A 19,711-nucleotide genomic window follows, 5' to 3' on the forward strand; every position below is an offset into this window, starting at 1 on the left:
TTAACACCGGCATCCTTGAGGGAGGAGGCGCGCATTCACCCCCAACTGCTCAGTTCCTGCGAAAGCCAATGAGTTCTTTTCTCAAGGAGGCACACGACATGTTTCCAAACTAGCTTATTTTCCACGAAGCAAACAAACAGAAAACAAACTGTTCACCAGAGAGTACAAATGTGACCGTTGTGTTCGGGCTTCCAACATCTAAAACAAGCAAATGCACTATGTTGTTCCTATTTTAAAATAAGAGAATGAAATAGGAAAACTTTGAGAGGAATCTTTTTCTTTTCCACAGTGTTCAATGATAATGATTTTGTTTTAGATTTAAGTTCTTATTAGGAATTCCAGGTAGGTTTATCAGATCCTTTTTATCTTATTTTAAAGAAAATGTTTTTATGACATCATGTAATGTGCTCATTTTATAAATGCACATTAAATCTTAGTGACAAAATGGAGCCGATGTTCCTGTGACATCACAGAGGCAGTGCTGTGTAAATGTGAAGAGCACTGGTCAGAAGCGGTATCAGAAAACCCACGCTGAGCTCTAATTCTGTGATTTACTAGTTCTCTGACCTGGAACAAGTTGCTTCTAGCCTTCCTAAGCTTTCTCTTTCATACATGCAAAGTGGGGACATTTCCTACAGCTCAGGAGGTATAAACCAAAGGGGATAACATATGTGAAGGAGTGAGGCACTCAAACAGGCTCTCAAAAAACTGAGGTTTTTTTCTTCATCCTAACGCTGATTCTGATGAGTGTCATTTCTGATAAAATGAAATCAGTTTTTAAAATTTTTCCTTTAACCCACAATTGAAAAACTAAGACACAATTTCAAAGAATTAACATTGTGATAAGGCTACTGAATGCTCGTCTTATTAATAAATGGTCTTTCATATAGGCACTTAGAATTAGAAACAAGGTCATTAGTCACGATGTTTGCCTTTGCTGGAGATGTGGTTAATCTTCCAGTAGGTGGAGAAGCCGTCACGTCCATGGTCCTCAAACGCTTTGGTCTCCGAACCCCTGCGCACTCATAAAAATGGAGAACCCCAAAGAGCTTTTGTTTATGTGGGCTATATCTATTTATATTTATCATAGTAAAAATTAAAGGTGAGAAATTTCTCCACTATATGGTAAAATAATGCTTAATTGTTTTTATATTTAAGAACTTCTTTCATTTTCCTAATTCCAGTCTCTTGGACAGAGTTTTAATAATTTATACAAAAAAAGTTATTTTTATGTACATGAATTTACTTATTTTATAAACTTTTAAAAAGGATCTTATTATTTGGTTTTTACTTAGAAAACTCTGTTACTAGACCATGGAATTGGAAGAAACCCTATAATGGAAGCTCGGCCTGAAAGTGTTGATGTCATGATGAAAGAGCAGCCATCAGCACGAGGCCGATTGTCCCACACGCTCCGAGTCTAAACACCTTCCTCTGAAATGTGAATTATCTTAGGAAACTATGATTTGAATACACAAGAATAGAACATATAAGCACTACCTGTACTCCGTGAGCACAGAAACAATGTGCTAGTAGGGGACTCAGACATTTGGTTCAATATAAGAAAATAGTCCTGACAGAGAAGGTTGAAAACAACACAACAGGCTACAGCGAACAGTCACAGAAATGCGCAAGCAGGAGAGCACGGGACAAGCTTTCAGGGTTCTTGTAACGGGGAGCCCCATGACTCAATCACACGACCCCTCCTTTTCCCTTCTTTACAGTTTTAACAGCTGCTAAATCTACTTTTATAATAAACTTCAGCATGTATCTTTATTTAACTGCGATTTCCAGGTTTATGAAAACTTATCTAAAGTCATGCTATGTGACAGAGTACTAAGAACACAACATCCATTTTCTCTCTTCCTTTTTCTTTTTAAACTCAAATACCAATCTGATTGGCATTTGAATTGGAATATTGTTTTTTATACATTATGTGTATACGGAAAAGGGCATTTTTCTTACAAATTCGTCATGTAAAAAAGTTCAACTATTATGCTAAAAATGTCAGTATCTAAACCTTACTTTGCTATTTTAAACAAGAAATTGATAAAAGTTTTCTTACATACATGAACATTTGATTACTTTCATAGAAAGTAACAGAAAGACAACTGAAAAATATGTAGTTATCAGAATAATTAAAGATACAAATATTTAACTGAAGGGAAGCTTCACCAGTAGATAGTACATATTCACTTTAATCTCTCAATTAGGTTTTGTCTTTATTACCTGATATCTGAGAGCTGCAACTGATGAGACAGTTCATCTTTTAAACGATCTAGTTCTTTTCTAAGCGGCAAACTATTCTTCAGCTTTTTAACAGCACTTTTTCCATTGTTATCTAACCAGGATCTGGAAAGAAAAAAAGAGATACACACTTTGTAATACTAACTACAATGCAAACATTCCTACTATTAACAGGCAAATGCATTCTCTTAAAGCAGCCCCAATGTTAAATGAGTTTCCAGGCAAACTTTACCAAATTATAAGTACAAAACAAATGAGGGGAGAAGTGAGTGTAGACAGAAGTAGTTGAGATGAGACTTCAACTGGGCATTTGGTTAGCTGGAGAGGACGCAGTTGTAAACGAGCACCAAGGTAGCCAACAGACCAGCCTGCAAGGAGGTGTTCTTGGAAACTTCGTGGTAAAGACTAGACAGCTAATGTCTGACCAATGGAGGGACTTGGCTAGACAGACGAGGGAATAAGCATTGAGAGTTCAGGGTACTAACCACCAAGATTAAAAAAAAGAAAGAAATGGGAGTCTACCAAGCTAGAATCCACAGAGTAACCTTGAAAGTCCCTTTGTCAGGATGCATTGCCTTTTAAATGTCACCAGTACCACTGGCTGTGTCTTTGAGTTCGGCTTTTTCACCGTAATAGCTGTACTCAGCATCATGTGCTCATGTGCTCGTACAGCGGTAGGGAGTAGTTCCACCCTCACACGTACGGACTGCTGTAGGTGGAGATCTAGGAAAGCCGACTGAAAGTTGTAGCAAACACAGTGACAGGTTTGAAAGCACCTTTAATTTTTTGGTGTAATTAAAATTGAACTTTTTTTATATACAAAAGAGGTTGTCATAGCTAGAATATGATTTAACAGGTGCTGGCATAACAGACATTTTAAAAATTATCAAGTTGATAATCTTGGAACCAATCAAATCATTATGCATTTACCAAATATTTATCTGGAATGCCTGATACTGTGTTGTATTGGGATATAAGGAAGATAAGTTTGCGATGTAAAGGAAGACACATTTAATAAGGAATATAGAGATAAGCAATTAGAATAGAATATATGAACTTCTATGAGAACAGAGGAAGAATGAATTAATTCTGCCTGGAAGGTTCTGTAAAACAGGTGACATGTAAGCTGAAACATGAGAGATGTGTCAGATTTTTCCAGGCAGATTAGTGAGAAGGAAGTGCATGTTAGTCATGCTAGGGTATAAGGACCTAGAAGATGAACCAATATGCCCAGATCCTATGATGCTAGAGGGAGGGGAGGCATGAGATGAGACTGGACAGGCGGGGTGGTGGAATGAGGAGGGGGTCAGACCTTAAGGGGTTTTGCACATTGGGATAAGGAATTGGGACCTTATCCTCTAGGTAAAGGTGTTCAACATTTTTTAATTCACTAACTTTGCATAGTATTAATAATCCTTCCTACTCCACCTTTAAGAATATTGGTAAAAATTCTGTCATCTCTGCATAGTGTGATAAATAAGCAAATAGGTAAAAATACCTTACTTTACATCACTATTAGCTATTGCATTACAATTTTTCAACATTTTCCTCATTTACTAAGTAATACATGTTATTCAATTTACTTTAAACCATATAAGAGAAAGCATGATTCAGTGACAAATGACTCATTAAATGGCATACCATGTTTGGTTTGGGGACCAAATGTCTTAAAATGTAGATTAAGATATAATCTTACGATTATACATTTATGATCTAATTTTTGGAATTCTTACGTTTAGTGTATAGAAATGACCCAGTCTAGTTTAACAATTTTTGTGTTTTGTTTCTAAATATTGAGATAAAAACGAAGGTTCTAAACATGGCTTTTAATATGCAGATAGACTGATATAAAGACAGCTGTTTCCTAGCTCTGGCCACTGAGGGGTTCAGCAGCTACTGAGCATATGTGGCACCCCAATCTTGCTTGCTAAAACCATTCCCTACTAGAAAGAACCAGAGCTTCTTGGCAAAAAGGCTGAATCAAGTGGTGGGGTAGGACAGTCCAGAGGAGCCTGAAACATCTTGATGAATCAGAAGGTAGGAGAGTTCTCAAAGAATGATGGGGACACAGAAGCCAGCTTGAGGGGATGATGAAATTAGAAAATTCAATCTGGCAACCATCACAGTAATATGTGATTCAGGCAAGAATCACCAGTGAATATTAGAGCCAGGGGGTAAAAATTTGGTGAGTAAAAGGATATTTACATAGCCCTAAATGTCTCCTCAAAAGAAACTAATTGAAGGGAAAAATAGTATTTTTACTATGGAAAAAAGCGGCAGACGTCAGCTTAATCAAATGGTCCAAGTTAATATCACTAGTAATGGGATAAATCAACATCATTTGCCTCCTATATAATCCTGAAAACAATACATCACTTCTGAGGTATTCCTGCTAAATATAATAACCTGACTCTAATTATGAAGAAATATCAGATATACTCAAATTGAGGGACAGTCTACAAAGTAACATCAAGGTAATGAAAGAAAAGGAAACACTGAGGAACCATTCTAGATGAAAGGAGAGTAAAGAGACATGCTAACTGAACGCGACTCAGGACCTGCAATTTTCTTTCCTAGGAAAGGGCAGTGCTCAGAAAATGAGTGTTTGAATTCAAATAAGGTCTAGGGATTAGCTAACAGTATTGTTATCAAATGTTAATTTTCTGATTTTTACAATTATCCTATAGTTACACAAGAGAAGGTCCCTGTATTTCAGAAAATACAAACTAAGTACTCAGGGGTAAAGGGATATTGTGGCTGCAATTTACTCTAAAATGGTTAAAAAAAAATGTGTTCATACATAGAGAAGATGATAAAGCAAATGTGGTGAAAGGTTAACATTTGGGGGAATCTGTGTGAAGGGTACATAATTCTTTGTATTATTGCAAATTTTATGTAAGTCTGAAATAATGTCAAAATAGAAATCAAAGATAAAAAAGAAAGTATAAGTTTCAGACTAGTATTTTCAAGCACTTCTCTGGAGGGGTAAAAAAGGATAGTGAATATCTTTATTCTTGAATATGTGAAAAACCAAACTGGAAAAAAAAAATCAACAAAAGAATTTTATAATTTTGGTGCTTGATGTTTCAGAATTTTGATCAAATCAATGCAACTAAGAGGTCAGGTGAAGGTCATCATGAGACAGACTTTCAGAATTATTTTTTGCGTTAACTTTTTCAGTATCAGCAGTCCATATAGTTCTTTTCTTTAAAACAATTTTAATAGGTACATGGATTCATTCTTCTCTGTAGAAGACTTCAGCACAAAAGCATCTACAGCAAAACGTGAGTCTCACTTCTCAGCTCACACTTATTAGGCCATTTTCTCAATTATGTTCTCCAATCTTCCTATAAACACCACGCGATAATTGCTATCTTTGTAATTTGTTTTCTCTTTATGTTAGATAGAGTTGGCTCCTTCGCTGGTAACCAAGAACCCTGAAATTCTCTTGGATTTTCTTGGTGACAATCATAAAGAACAAAAGTGTACCTCTGCCTTTGTGACATGACATATCCCCTTTCTTTTTCTTATTGCATTGGCTGGACCCTCAAGGACAAATAAGTTTCAGAGGTGATAGCAGGCATTCTGGCTGGCTTATTTCTCCTCTCACCTGCTATCTTTCAAAAACGCCTAAAAATTTGTGTATTACTGGCATTCCCTTGTTTTCCTTCACTGACCTCCATGAACTTTCATAAATTCCTGGGGATTTGCAGGCGACCATCTGGGAAAAGCTTCTCTGGATAATGCATGAGTTATTCAGGGGAATGACGTGATAAAATCCCTTTGTAAAATTGAGAATGTAGGTTGATGGAATATAAAGTCTAGGTTGTAGGGAAGAGAAACCAGAAGTAAAAGATCCTTTAGGAAGTTATTCTAACAGCCTAGGAGAATGAGGCAAGGTGAATTCTCATTAAGTGTCTTTGAATAATCTTTCCCCCTGCTAAATAAAAACTACGAAAACAAACTGGAAGTAAGCTGAGAGCTATATTTACTTTAAAACCTTTTGGACATACTCTCTCCCTGACTTCTGTCCTGTGATTGGCCATAGTACTTTTTCAGTATCTCTTTTTGAGAGACACAATCACCGTATAACAATTATTTCTGTACATGTCTTATTTACCCCACTACCCTATTACCTGCATAAGGGAAAGATGAGTCTTTTATTATCTAACGTATTTTTAATATAAATGTCATTTCAGTGAGATCACTAGACAACATGAAATTTGACTATGCAGATTAAACTATAGGGCAAAGAGAAAAAAATACCTTCTTGTCCAATATGGAAGCACACAGTTATCCTGTCCATCCGCACTCTAGGTCTAAGAGACAAAGTTCTAAATTATTCTCTAAATGAGAATACTCTATTGGATTTAAAAAGGATCAGTATTGCTTGAATTTGCCATAAAATTCATTTATATTCTTAGCTTAATTTTACAATCATAATCATTCATAAAATTTGAACCCTTTATTAATGGGGAGAAATCCATTCAACAACTATTGAGATAAAGTAAATAGAGTCATCTTATAATTATTCTACAGCAAAATATCAAGAAAATCAGCCTATTTTAACTTTTACTAGTCAACAAATCTCTTATGCTGAAATTTCTTATAAAAATCTATAAAAAATGAAATTATCTAAAGTAAACATTACTTAGTAATCACTGATACGTTTTTTAAAAAATAGTGATAGTTCTTTTTCTAAAAGCTTTATTAAAATGTAATACATATACATACAACTCATCAATTTTTAGTATGTTCACAGAATTATGCAGCCACCACCACAATCAATTTTAGGACACGTTTACCATCCTCATAAGAAATCATGTACCCATTAGCAGTCACTACAATCCTCCCCTCCAGCCCTAAGCAACCACTTCTTGCTGTCTGTCTCTACAGAATTGCCTATTCTAGACATTTCACATAAACGGAACCGCGCAGCACGGGGTCTACTGTGACTAACTTCCCTCGCTGAGCATGTTTCAGAGCTCACTGCTGCTGCAGCAGGGGGCAGCACTTTGTTTTTACGGCCAAAACACTACTCCATCGTACGACTACACCACATTTTGTTTATCCACTCATCAGCTGATGGACATCTGGGTTATTTCCACTTTTTGGCTACTACGAATAATGCTGCTATGAACAAGTTTTTGTGTGGACATTTATTTTTCCCTACATCCCTGACCACACTTGGTACTCTCTTTTTGATTATAACCATCTTGGGGTATGAAGTGGTATCTCACGGTGGTTACTTTGTTTATTAGACCTTGCCTTGGTTCAAAAATGATTTTATTACCTTTATAATAATAAATATAATACACGTATTGTTATAAGATCCAGGCAAAGAGAAAAAAAGCTGACAACGAAAGGAAGCCAAAGGCAAGTGGTATATAAAAAAGAATCGCATGCATATCATGGTTGGACCGCAAATTGAAGACAATTATTTAGTTCTCAGTTCCAATGGTTTAGTTCCTAGGGACATGATGTTTTTGAGATAAAAATATTTCAGTAACTCAAGAGAAGTTCTGTTTTTCATGGGTTTAAGAGAATGAAAAGAAGAGCCACGATCCAAATTGCAGTAAAGCTAAACTGGCACAACACTCAAATTCCTAGGCCTCAAACTGCATGGAACAAAGTACGGCATTTACACCAATAGCTTTTCAAACTTCTTTGATGGCAACCCATGGTAAGAAATATTTTAAATGGTGACCCAGTATACACATACACAAACACACACACGTCTATTTATATATAACTAAAACAAGTTGCTCAAAATACATTTTGGAGAAACAATACTTAAACTTATGACAATATATATTTAACAAATGTAAAAAAGGAACACAGTGAAGCAAAACAACTTTGCTAGTCCCAAATCACCAAATTGTGTGTTCTGACTTAGAACTTGAAAAACAGTGACTCAGCCTATAAACTAGGGAAGAGTAAAGAAATGCATGGTATGAGTTGGATCGTGACTATAGAATTCCCAAACATCCTACAGAAGTAATTCCAATGCTACAGTTGTCCAGTGTGGCATTTGGTGGACACTAAGCTTGATTCAGAACTTAGACCCTGAAAGTGAAACATACCTACCTGAGCAAACTTCTAATAGAGAAAATGGGAAGTCTGACATTCACTGGTATCTTAGTAGCTAACACAACAGCATTTTAATGATCTTTCTATAGTTCAATGACATGTTTTTTTAGTGGGACACACATTATATAGGGGCTTATTCTATTGAGTACAAATGGATCCAGTTGGTTCCTTCCGAACACAAACTCTATATACATTTTTATTATAATATTATATCCAAAATATGGAAATACTAAAATCTACAACACAGAGTAGCATTTCCTAACTTTTTTAGACTGGTAAATTCCTTTTATTACAGTATATAATTTAAAAAAACTCCTTAGGTATTAAACATTTTATTATTTTAGATGGTATATAGTAAAGTGATTTTAAATAAGATAAAGCACAATTTGCTGAGAAATTCAAAATTACATAGTGCCCTAACATGTAGATTGAAATGTAATTACCAGATGTAATATGAAAATAGATTAAAAGGAGCTTTTATGACCTGATAATTCTTCTATGTTGTGTTTTAAAAAACTCAACTGATTCATTTTCACAATTTCTGTGTTTTATTTCAAAATGGTGAGACAATTTCAGCCTGTACTTCTCAGGATGGCAAAAACAAAATTATTTAAAAATTAAAAGTGTGCACTAAATAATATTGTTATTTTCTCTTTTTAACATTATATTCTGAAATTTTAAGAAATACCTTAGCATGGTTTCAAGAATAAATTTTGATCAGATGAATGTAATTTATAAATCAGGTGAAGATCAGTCTGATGTAAACTTGCAGAATTATCATTTTTACGCTCCTTCTGAATTACATAATTCAGCATGTGCTCCTTACGACTCCTATTCTATAACCTACACCGATAATGAAGATGAATTAAACAATACAAGAATGAAAATAAAAACTTAAACCGTACATGGCTAGAATGACCATGGTAGGTAACAAATTCTGGCTGAGTGACAGGTGCCCTAAACCTCCTCACTAGGTGGCAGTCGCTCCATTCACACAATTTGAAAGATTTCAAATGGTTCAACAATTTTATACTTATTTGTAAAATCATTACAAATTTAAAAAAATGAGGGCTGGCACAGTGGTTAAGTGCACACATTCCACTTCTCGGGGGCCGGGGGTCACTGGTTCGGATCCTGAGTGCAGACATGGCACTGCTTGGCAGAAGCCATGCTGTGGCAGTCATCCCACATATAAAGTAGAGGAAGATGGGCATGGATGTTAGCTGAGGGCCAGTCTTCCTCAGCAAAAAGAGGAGGATTAGCTCAGAGCTAATCTTCCTCAAAAAAAAAAAATTGAAAAAATGAATAATTCAAACAATAAATTAATACAGGTACCATTCTGGCTTTCATGATATGAGCTCCTGGAAAAAACCAATGTAAAACAAAACAACAAACAAACCCTGAGCAGAGGTTCCTTCAAATTGGGCAATACCCCCGTTTGGGAAAAGGTCAAGACCGGTTTGAAGGGGTTTGGGGCCTGTGAGAACACGCCTGAATAGGGAAACCGAGTTAAGTGAGGGAAATACGAGATACGAAAGCTTTCAAACTATCTTGTTGAACTGGCTTTTCATAGCTTCAGTCTGTCTTCAGTAACCTGCCAGCTGGCTACCTCTGAGCTCTGGGTCCTCGGGACAAGCTTCTCACCGTGGTGCACACGCAGCTCCAGACTGAGACTGTGCCCTACAAAACACTCCACAGAAGCACAGACGAACTGCTCCTCGCAAGTCCCTGGATACATTATTCTTAAGCCTCTTAGCTTGAGGCGAGGCCCAACAACTCTCAGTGTTGCTTTTTTGCCTTGACTTACCCAATCCCACTTTTTTTCTGTATGCTTTAGGCCAGTCGTTCCCAACCTTTTGATCACCTGGACACACTGTGAGATATTTAGAGCAATAGCCTCCTTAAGGGTGCAAACAAAGTTTCACGGGCTGTATCCCAGTGGGTATAATGCTGAGACCTCTCTCATAGTTCATGCTCAAAGCAATTTTCTTAACTCCCGCTGCAGCCTCTGTGTGTAATTTACCTTCAATCATCTCTTCTGTTTCCCCAAAGCAATTTTTAAATTCATCAAACTCTGTCCCACCATGACTGTTCTTCATTTTTTTACCCCTACTTCTTACTGTCTCATTACTTCTGGTCTAACATTAAATGATCATTCCCAAAGCCATGTTTTCCTCTCGGTTTTGTTTACAGAAGAGAATCTAAACAATTAAAATCGACATACTTGGGGAGGTGATTTATCTGTAAGTTACACATGCAGAAGGATCAGAGACAGACCGTCACCACAGACACATACACACAGCCATGCACACACGCCCGCAGACATATCCTCGTCTCCCTTTCTGTACTGGACTCTGCTACCTTCCTGCGTCGTCAGCCTCATTTGGGATCCAGCTGGATGACAAGGGGAGGAATCCCTGAGTTAGTGTAGATGATCCACAAAGCAAATGCTCTGCCAGTGGATACTGAAGGATAAGTTACCACGTGTCATGAGGGAGAACCGTTTGGTAAGCCATGGTCTCTTCTGATACAACTATAGGAACAGAATGCGGCTGGTCTTCATAGAGTCCAAAATGACTTATTCAAAATACTTTAATGCTGATTTTACAAACAAGACTAATGATAGAGAAATATTTTATAATGGCTTTTATAGTTAAAAATTATTCTTTTTCGGGGCTGGCCCCATAGCCGAGTGGTTAAGTTCGTGCGCTCCGCTGCAGGCGGAGTTTCTGCAGTTTCGTTGGTTCGAATCCTGGGCATGGACATGGCACTGCTCATCAAACCATGCTGAGGCAGCGTCCCACATGCCACAACTAGAAGGACCCACAATGAAGAATATACAACTATGTACCGGGGGGCTTTGGGGAGAAAAGGAAAAAAATAAAATCTTTGAAAAAACAAAAATTATTCTTTCTCAATCTGTTCCAGATGATATTTTTAAATGCTGTCTCCACATATTTTTATTATGTACGGATTATTACACTAAAGTACATTATTACTGAACTCTCTGAAGAAATTGGAAATGTTTAACACATGAAGAAGCTTAAAATTTTTTTAATAGTCTTAGGTATATCCTTTCTCCATATACAAGGGGTAACTTGGGGAGCAGAATTTTAAAAACTTAAACAAAACAAAACAATCTCCTGTATGTGTTTGGCATCAAAAGACAAAAAAACCCAAACACAATTGAAGTATTCTGGCAACTTTAAGTAAAAAACATGAAATATCTTTTTTATAATGGTTATCAGATTAACTATATGGATAGCATTACCTTTCCAGGAAAACTAGACTTTAATTTTAAACACGAACTACAAATAAGTTTAGTAAATAAAAACTTTTACATACGTTAAGGTTGTTTCCATTCTTGAGACTTGTTCGAGGTCTTCATCAGGGTCCTTGAATCCAGTAAAGGAGTAATAAGACTTGTCCCATCTGATAGGCCTGTCAGGCATCCTTTTAGCCTCTTTGAGAGGCTGGGAATGCACAGTAGTATTCAAGCTTTGGATATGTTCAATAGATAAACTGCAGGAGTTGAGAATATATAACACTGTGCTTAGCAGATCTCTGGTGTGCAAAGTAAATTTGACTGCTCGAAATCCTAGAGAATATAATTTCCCCAAACAATTAATATAGATAATTATTTGCTTTACTTTTAAGAACAATTTTTCACACAACATTTATAGAATCAAAATCTTTTAAAACATTCCATCACCAATTAAAATTCATCCTGTTGGCAAATCATCTGTAAATGGAAAACTACTTCCCTTCTCCAAAACTATACCACAGTTTTTTTTTTTGGTGAGGAAGATTGGCCCTGAGCTAACATCTGTGTCCATCTTCCTCCATTTTGTATGTGGGACACTGCCACAGCAGGGCTTGATGAGTGGTGTAGGTCCACACCTGGGATCCGAACCTGTGAACCCCAGGCCGCTAAAGCGGAGCTTGCTGAACTTAACCATTACACCACTGGGCCAGCCTCAGTATACCACACTATCTTTACCTCCATGAATTCCTCCAATTGTCAGCTCCCTTTTCTAGTTTGGCACCAGTGACCAAACCCACCCCAGCCCAAGAAGGGGATTCAGAATATTTTCAGTGCTGCCCATAAATTTGGTCTCTACAATCTAAGAAAAGGAAAAGCTCTCCTATGAGCAAGCGTCCACCAAAGATAGCTTCTAGCACTAAGACGAAGGGTTGGTAGGTGGGAAGGCTGCCCTGTGACAGTAGTTCAGACGAGGAGAGGGACCAGACAATCTAGTCTCAGTGGTCACAGAAACCATCTGGAATTTTCTCTGAGACTGAAAGCGACTGTCCTCATATTTGCCCACCCAATTAGCTAGTAACTAGTATTTTCAGAAGTGATTTAAAATTCTCTAATTGTTTAAAAGTTAGCGCTTCACAAACTGATTTTGACACTGCATAGTCACTGGGCTAAGGTTAGTAATCTAACTTCTTAAAGTCATCAATAGAAAATCCACTATTTTCCCCCTCCTTTATTGAGTGTTAGGTGTGGCTCTAATTGAATTTATATAACCTTTCAACCAACACTCCCACCAACAGTGACATTATTATCTCTCTTTTCAAATGTGAAGAAGCATAGGCTCAAGGGGGTTAAGAAAAATGGAGCAAAGGCTGATATCTGAGTTGACATCAAGCCAAGTATTTTCTCCATTACTACAACACGCTGACCCTTTTTTGAAAAAATATTTTAAATTGGTTTTGAAAATTATACAAGTATTATATAAGCATATCCTTATTGTAAAATTATACATACATACATATATATATATTAAAAATAAAGGTCTCCTATGAACAGGTGCACAACCTCACGCCTTTACTAGACATAACCACTATTAACAATTAGGTACATATTAATATGGTAGCTGCTAGCCATATGTGGCTATTTAAAATAAAATAAAATAAAAAATTTAGTTCCTGGTCATACTAGCTACATTTCAAGTGCTCCATAGCTACACGGGGCTAGTGTTTGCTGTATTAGTCAGTACACATGGAGAACACTTGCATCACCGCAGGAAGTTCTCTTGGATAACACTGCTCTAGACCTCTTCTATGTGCTTGTGTGTGAGTATATCATATATCTGCGATGTATATGTGTTTACAGAAAAACTCACTCACAGTTTGCATTATTTGTTTTTAATATATAAATGTCACCATTTTGGGTCTATTACTTTGAACTTGCTTTTGTTACTTAACCTTGGTGACCCTTCCATAACTGTATGTACACATTAACCTCATTCTTCTTAGTAGTCATATATTAGCCCATATAATGAATGTAGCATACTTCATTTAACTTTCCAAAACTGATGGACATAAGAGTTGTTTTCAAATCTTTCGCGATTCCCTACCTGGCTGAAATTTATTTTCTTGTCTTTGCCATTGATGACAGATAACAATCTAAATCATTCTCAGAGATACATATTATGCTTGCCACACAGATTTATAGAATCTAAAACATGCAAACTAAGAAAGATTTTCTAGTTGAATCATTTGATGGTAAAGTGAGAAACAGTGCAGGAGAACTATTCCAGTCAGTGAAAGAGGAAAGGAAAATCCAAATTCTTGCATGTGAGGTTGAGAAGAAATAGTTTACCCTTAGGAGAGCTAAGTCAGAAAATAAATTTCAGTTTCTATCTTAATTTAACAATTCTACTAATTATTTAATTCCCTGTAAGGACTGCTATATGGTGTGGAATGCCTGAATCAGACCATGTATATCCCTCACTGGGAAACAGTACCTAATTAATTGAGTTTGACTATTGAAGCTAAACATTTTTACATGCTTATTGGCTATTTGTATGTATTACTTGCTGAATTGTCTAGTCATTGTCTTTGCCTATTTTTATAACAGAGTTACTCTATTGTCTTAGAACTCTTTATATATTAACATTGTCTTTTTGTGATAATATGCTGTATGTTTTCTCCCATTTCTAATTTACTTTTTTTCTATAATCTATTTTATTTATGAATGGCTCCAAGTTAACCATTAACTGAAAGTAGAGGATTTTTCTCTTTCCTCAGCTAGGGCTGACTACAACTGTTTGCTTTAGCATTAACTCACAGAAAGCTCTCAGTAGATCTTTAATTGCTTTAAAATTTATTCTAATAATGAAGTTTATTTCCTCATGGACCACCAAAAAGATGTAGGGCTGAAGAAAGGATTTAGGTCTTTAATTTCAGTTATGAAAATCACTAGGAAATATTTTACCTACTATCATCTTAATTATTAATGAAAAGATGATTAATGATTTCTAGTATTCTAAAAATAAAAACTTAAAAAAACACAATCTTCATTTTATAATCAGATAAAATGATTAAAGAGATAAAAAAATTTTAAGTCTTTGCCAGAGTGCCAATCTTTGTCATAAAAGCAAAGGTAAAAATGATTATTAACAATAATTTTAAAGAAGAATTAATAGATAGTGTGGCATATAAATCAAAACACTGGACTAGGAATAAGGAGACATTAGTTTTAGTACCAGCTCAGTCCCTAATTTACTTGTGAAACTTTCTAAGTTTTCAAACTTGGTTTATTCTTTAATTCCACATATAGTCAATATTTAAGACAAATCCAGCTGATGGCAGTAGTGGAAGTGGTAGCTATAGCTGTAGAAATGAGCCTGACTCTCTCAAACAAATAAAAATAAAAACTGGTGATAATTTTTATTTAAAAAATTGTGAGGCCAGCCCTGGTGGCCTAATGGTTAAGTTCAGTGCACTCTGTTTCAGTGGCCCAGGTTCGGTTCCTGGGCGTGGACCAATATCACTCTGTTAGTGGTCATGTTGTGCTGGTGGCCTATATACTAAAAAATAGAGGAAGACTGGCACGGATGTTAGCTCAGGGGAAATCTTCCTCAGGAAAAAAAAAATGTAAAGGATGTAATTTGCTTTTATAAATTCCATCTGGCTTGGAGAAATCATGAAACCTTAGTAGACCACTATGTGTAAGTATGATGTTTTTTCAATTCCTAACCTAATCCTGACCTTGGGTAATAGGAACATGTATCTACTAAAAAATATTTATGGGGCCAACCCAGTGGTGTAGTGAGCAGTTTGGTTCGCGCGCTCCACTTGCATGGCCCTGGGTTCGTGGGTTCAGATCCCGGGTGCAGACCTACACACTGCTCATCAAGCCATGCTGAGGTGGTGTCCCATATACACGCTAGAGGAAGACTGGCATGGATGTTAGCTTGGGGACCATCTTCCTCAAGCAAAAAGAGGAAGATTGGCAACAGACGTTGGCTCAGGGGCAATCTTCCTTACCCCCCATCCCCCCCCAAATTTATGACTACTTGGTCTTATACTAGCAAAGAATGTATCTCAGTTGTTCCAAGACTTTCACGGCTAAGAACAGCACATTGATAATGATTATTTACACTATTCAAACAGAATAGTGTCATTTAGAGTGATAAACATAATTATTATTATTGCTACTACTACTATTATTTACAGCCTTCTTCAGAAGAGCTGTTGCTTCACAATCAGGCTATGAGTTGACTTTTTGTCTCTGAATAATGAAGAATAGGGTCTATTTTTAATAAAGCTCCAAATCAGAGGTAGATGGAGAAACAGCCAAGGAAAGGAGTTTGTGATTCCTGATCTCCCGTATTCAATCACGGGAGAATAAAAGACAGGAGAAAATATACTATCAAATGCTCCTCCTTGGAGAGACTGGGTGGGAAGCTGTCTTCCACAGAAGACCCCCTGTGAGCCCTGGCTGGATCAGGCTCCTGCTCGCTCCCTCAGAGGGCCTGTGAGCCCTGCGAGCATCAGGTGTGAGTCAGGGATCTTCAGTGTGAACGCCTCAGCAACACACAGCACTTTCATTTGAACAACGAAGAACCAGAAGTTAAATTAAGGTCACACAGCTAGTCACTGGCACAGTGAGAAACAGACTCTAGGTCTCAAAAGACCTATCAAATTTTGAGTCTTATGACAGCTTGTTTCAAAAAAATTACAGTATGTTTTCTACTTGTTTAAGCTTTAATGCAGAGAGCTCTCAGTAAATTTTTAAGTTGTTTTAAAGTTCATTCTAAAAATGAAGTTATTTCCTCAAGGATCACCGAAAGGTATACTTAGAGAAATGACAGACCACTATTTGCCATTAATTTTAAGTATTACTGGATCACAGCTAAGGCAGCGACAAAGGACCATAAGGCTGTATATTAAGGTTGATTAGATTTTAGAAACAGCGTAAGGCTGGAGTGAAAAGTCCTGGGTTTAAGACCCATAGTCTATCTCCATGGTCCTGGGAAAGTCACTGGTCATTACTAAGTTACAACTGGGTGAATACCACCTAACCCCACAGGGTACTCTGAGGACTAAATGAGAGAACGGAAGCTGTATTTAAAAAAAACATAATTGTTATACACATGTTTAACACTTAAGACAGCACTGAAATAGGAAGGGACAAATAGGAACACTTCAGTTTTACAGGAAAAGTTTAAACACAAAAAATGGCTTGTCACACACATGCAGCCAGGAACAGAATCTAATTCTAGGAAAACACTTGATTAAATCACAATGTTTTCCTATGACCAAGGCTTTAATCCAAAGGTATTCAGGCAATGTCAGGCTGAAGGAACACACTTAAACACGGAGCTGGTTGCAAGGGACACACTAGAAATGAGAAAACGTACCGGCAGTACTAAAGGGCTCCTGGCCATCAGAGGAATTCTGGTCTCTTTCTCTTACATAAAATGTAAGCTGAGTTGGTTTCAAAGACTTGAAGCCTGGTTTCTGGAGGTTTTCTAAGTAGACACTTAATCTCTTAAGAGAATTTTCATTGACTTCCTGGAAAAAAATATTAAGGGGCATTTACACACAAAATAGAACACGGAAACAACAACTTATATCCTGACCGTTTAAACGCAATATTGAGGGTATTAAATAATTTAGTATTAAAAAATGTTGGGGGGCCGGTCCCATGGCCAGGTGGTTAAGTTCGCATGCTCCGCTGCGGCGGCCCAGGGTTTCGCTGGTTGGGATGCTGGGTGCGGACATGGCACCGCTCATTAGCCATGTTGAGGTGGCACCCCACATACCACAACTAGAAGGACCCACAACTAAAATATACAACTATGTACTTAGGGGATTTGGGGAGAAAAAGCAGAAAAAAAAAAAGAAGATTGGCAACAGTTGTTAGTTCAGGTGCCAATCTTTAAAAAAAAACCCAAGAACATGTTGGGACTCGATAGCTCTTTGGGAACGGTTAAAACTGGATCTACATCTTACAACACAGAATGAACTCCACACAGCTGAGATATTAAAAAAAAACACGTAACCACATAAATACTTGAAGAAAACATGGTGGAATTCCTCTATAACTTCAGTGTGGAAAAAGCCTCATGATGACTATCTCAAAGTAAAAAATGACTGATAAATCCAATTACATAAAAAATTTTAAAAAACCATAAAAACCCACAAACATACACACAATATGCAGTCTACAGACAAATAAACAACTGGGATAAGAATATTTGCAAGTTATTTCATAGAAAAGGGATAATTTCTCTCTGTACAAAGGGCCCTTAAAATGCCCACCCAGAGGAGATTGGTTGAATTAGGGTATACTCATTCAATGGAGTACGATATGACCAAAAAGAAGAAAAAGAAAAAGAGAGTGCTGTAGAAGTTATCTGGGAACTGACATGGAGTGATTTCCAGGATTGTTAAGTGAAAAAAGAAAAGAAGGAACACTTTAGTGAAGGAATAGCTCTACAGAATGGCATAAATAATAACTTGCTTCTTATCACTCCAGGGCCCCTTCTAGACACACGGTGTGATCTGAAATTAGGAACTGTTCATTTTTGTTTGTTTAATTTATTACAATACTCTCTTTTTAGCCATGACAGTCCTGTGAGCAGCTGAGGTACCTTTCCTGCTAGTGTAGGACTAAACCTTCAGAATTATTTTTTGATACATGTTTCTATTTTCGCCAAAAGAAACAGGCAAAACAACCTGGAACTAATAAAAATGGCTCTCTATAGGAAGTTAACAGGCACGGGGTAATGGAAATAGGGATGGGAGTAAGACTTCAGAGTAAACTTTGTATTTAGTTTTGGCTTTTGAATCTATAAATGTTTTACATATTTTAAAAATGAATTAAAATGAGGAGGATAAACAACATTTGTGCTTCACTCTGAGATCCTGGCCTGACGCCATGACTAGATGGGACTGTAAGTCTCTTTCCCTTAGAACAGGGGCAAGCGCGTCCTGTAAGAGTGGGAAGAAGGCTGAACTGAACGTTTGGTGACAAGAACAGCGAACCGCCTTCATGGATCTCACATTTCAGTGAGGGGAGAAAAATAAATAATAAATGTAATAAGTAGGTAAATACGGTCCCTGGAAAGGGAAAAACAGGACAAGAGAAAAGTACTGCAGGAGAAGGGGTCAGGGGGTACCGGGCAGGAAGGAAGCGGTGCCCATTCTAAATAGGGCATTCTGGAAGAGCTGCCCCCAAAAGAGGCAGTGAAACAAGAAAGTAAAGGTCAAGCCATTCTACATGACTAACCCCCCAATAAGACCTTGAACACCAAAGCTTGGATGAGCTTCTGGGGGATGTCTGGGGGAAGGAAGATCCGAGCAGAGGGAGCAGCTAGTGCAAAGGCTTGGCACAGAGTAGGCACTCAAACACAAGCTGAAAGAGTAAATGAAAATATAAATTGACCAGAATAATTACATCCAACGCATAGTGCATTGGGGGTCCCCAAGACTACTCTCAGGTTCAATGATTGGCTAGAAGGATTTACAAGAACTCAGAAAAGCTGGTATACTCACAGTTATGGTTTATTACAGCAAAAGGATGCAGACTAAAATCAGCAAGGGCAAAAGGCGCATAGGGTGGAGACCAGGAGAGACCAGGTACAAGGTTCCAGCTGTCCTCCCCAGTGGAGTTGTTCAGACAGGGCTTAATTCCAGCAATGATGTGCGACAACAGATGAGAAGTGCCGCCAACCCAAGGAAGCCCATCCAAGCCTTGGTGTCCAGGGTTTTACTGGGACTCAGTCATGTAGGTATGTAGCACCCATGTGACTGACCTTTGCTAGTGAGTCTCCAGCGCCCACAGAGGACTCCCACATGAGAAAACAGGTGTTCACCCTAAATCACATTGTTAGCAGAAACTATCTCACAGGTCCAAGGCCTCAGGCACACAACAACATCCTTGTCAGGCAGGATATTCTAAGGGCTCAGAGCTCATCTCCCAGGAGGAAGTCAAGGGCCAGGAGTGAAGCCAGGCATCTCTCTAGAACGCGCAGGGTTTAAGTAACCCAAGCCTGCTGAGTTCACCTTTTACAGCAAACAGAAGTTTTGATAAAAACAAGATACACTGGTAGAGGAGGGAAAACATTCACCT

General features: G+C 37.4%; 1 protein-coding gene across 5 annotated transcripts in view; it reads right to left on the reverse strand.

Annotated features, from left to right (window-relative positions):
• TCAIM (T cell activation inhibitor, mitochondrial) overlaps positions 1 to 19,711 on the reverse strand; it is a 44,535-nt gene that overhangs the window by 11,636 nt on the left and 13,188 nt on the right. For all 5 annotated transcript variants that reach the window (XM_046675331.1, XM_046675296.1, XM_046675313.1 and 2 more), the window contains exons 4-6: positions 16,995 to 17,148; positions 11,683 to 11,935; positions 2,230 to 2,352 (exon numbers count right to left, since the gene is read on the reverse strand). In XM_046675331.1, coding sequence (XP_046531287.1) covers positions 2,230 to 2,352; positions 11,683 to 11,935; positions 16,995 to 17,148 — 530 coding nt within the window. The remainder of the gene's footprint in view (positions 1 to 2,229; positions 2,353 to 11,682; positions 11,936 to 16,994; positions 17,149 to 19,711) is intronic.

This window comes from Equus quagga, chromosome 1 (assembly GCF_021613505.1).
Source record: "Equus quagga isolate Etosha38 chromosome 1, UCLA_HA_Equagga_1.0, whole genome shotgun sequence".
NCBI lineage: Eukaryota > Metazoa > Chordata > Mammalia > Perissodactyla > Equidae > Equus > Equus quagga.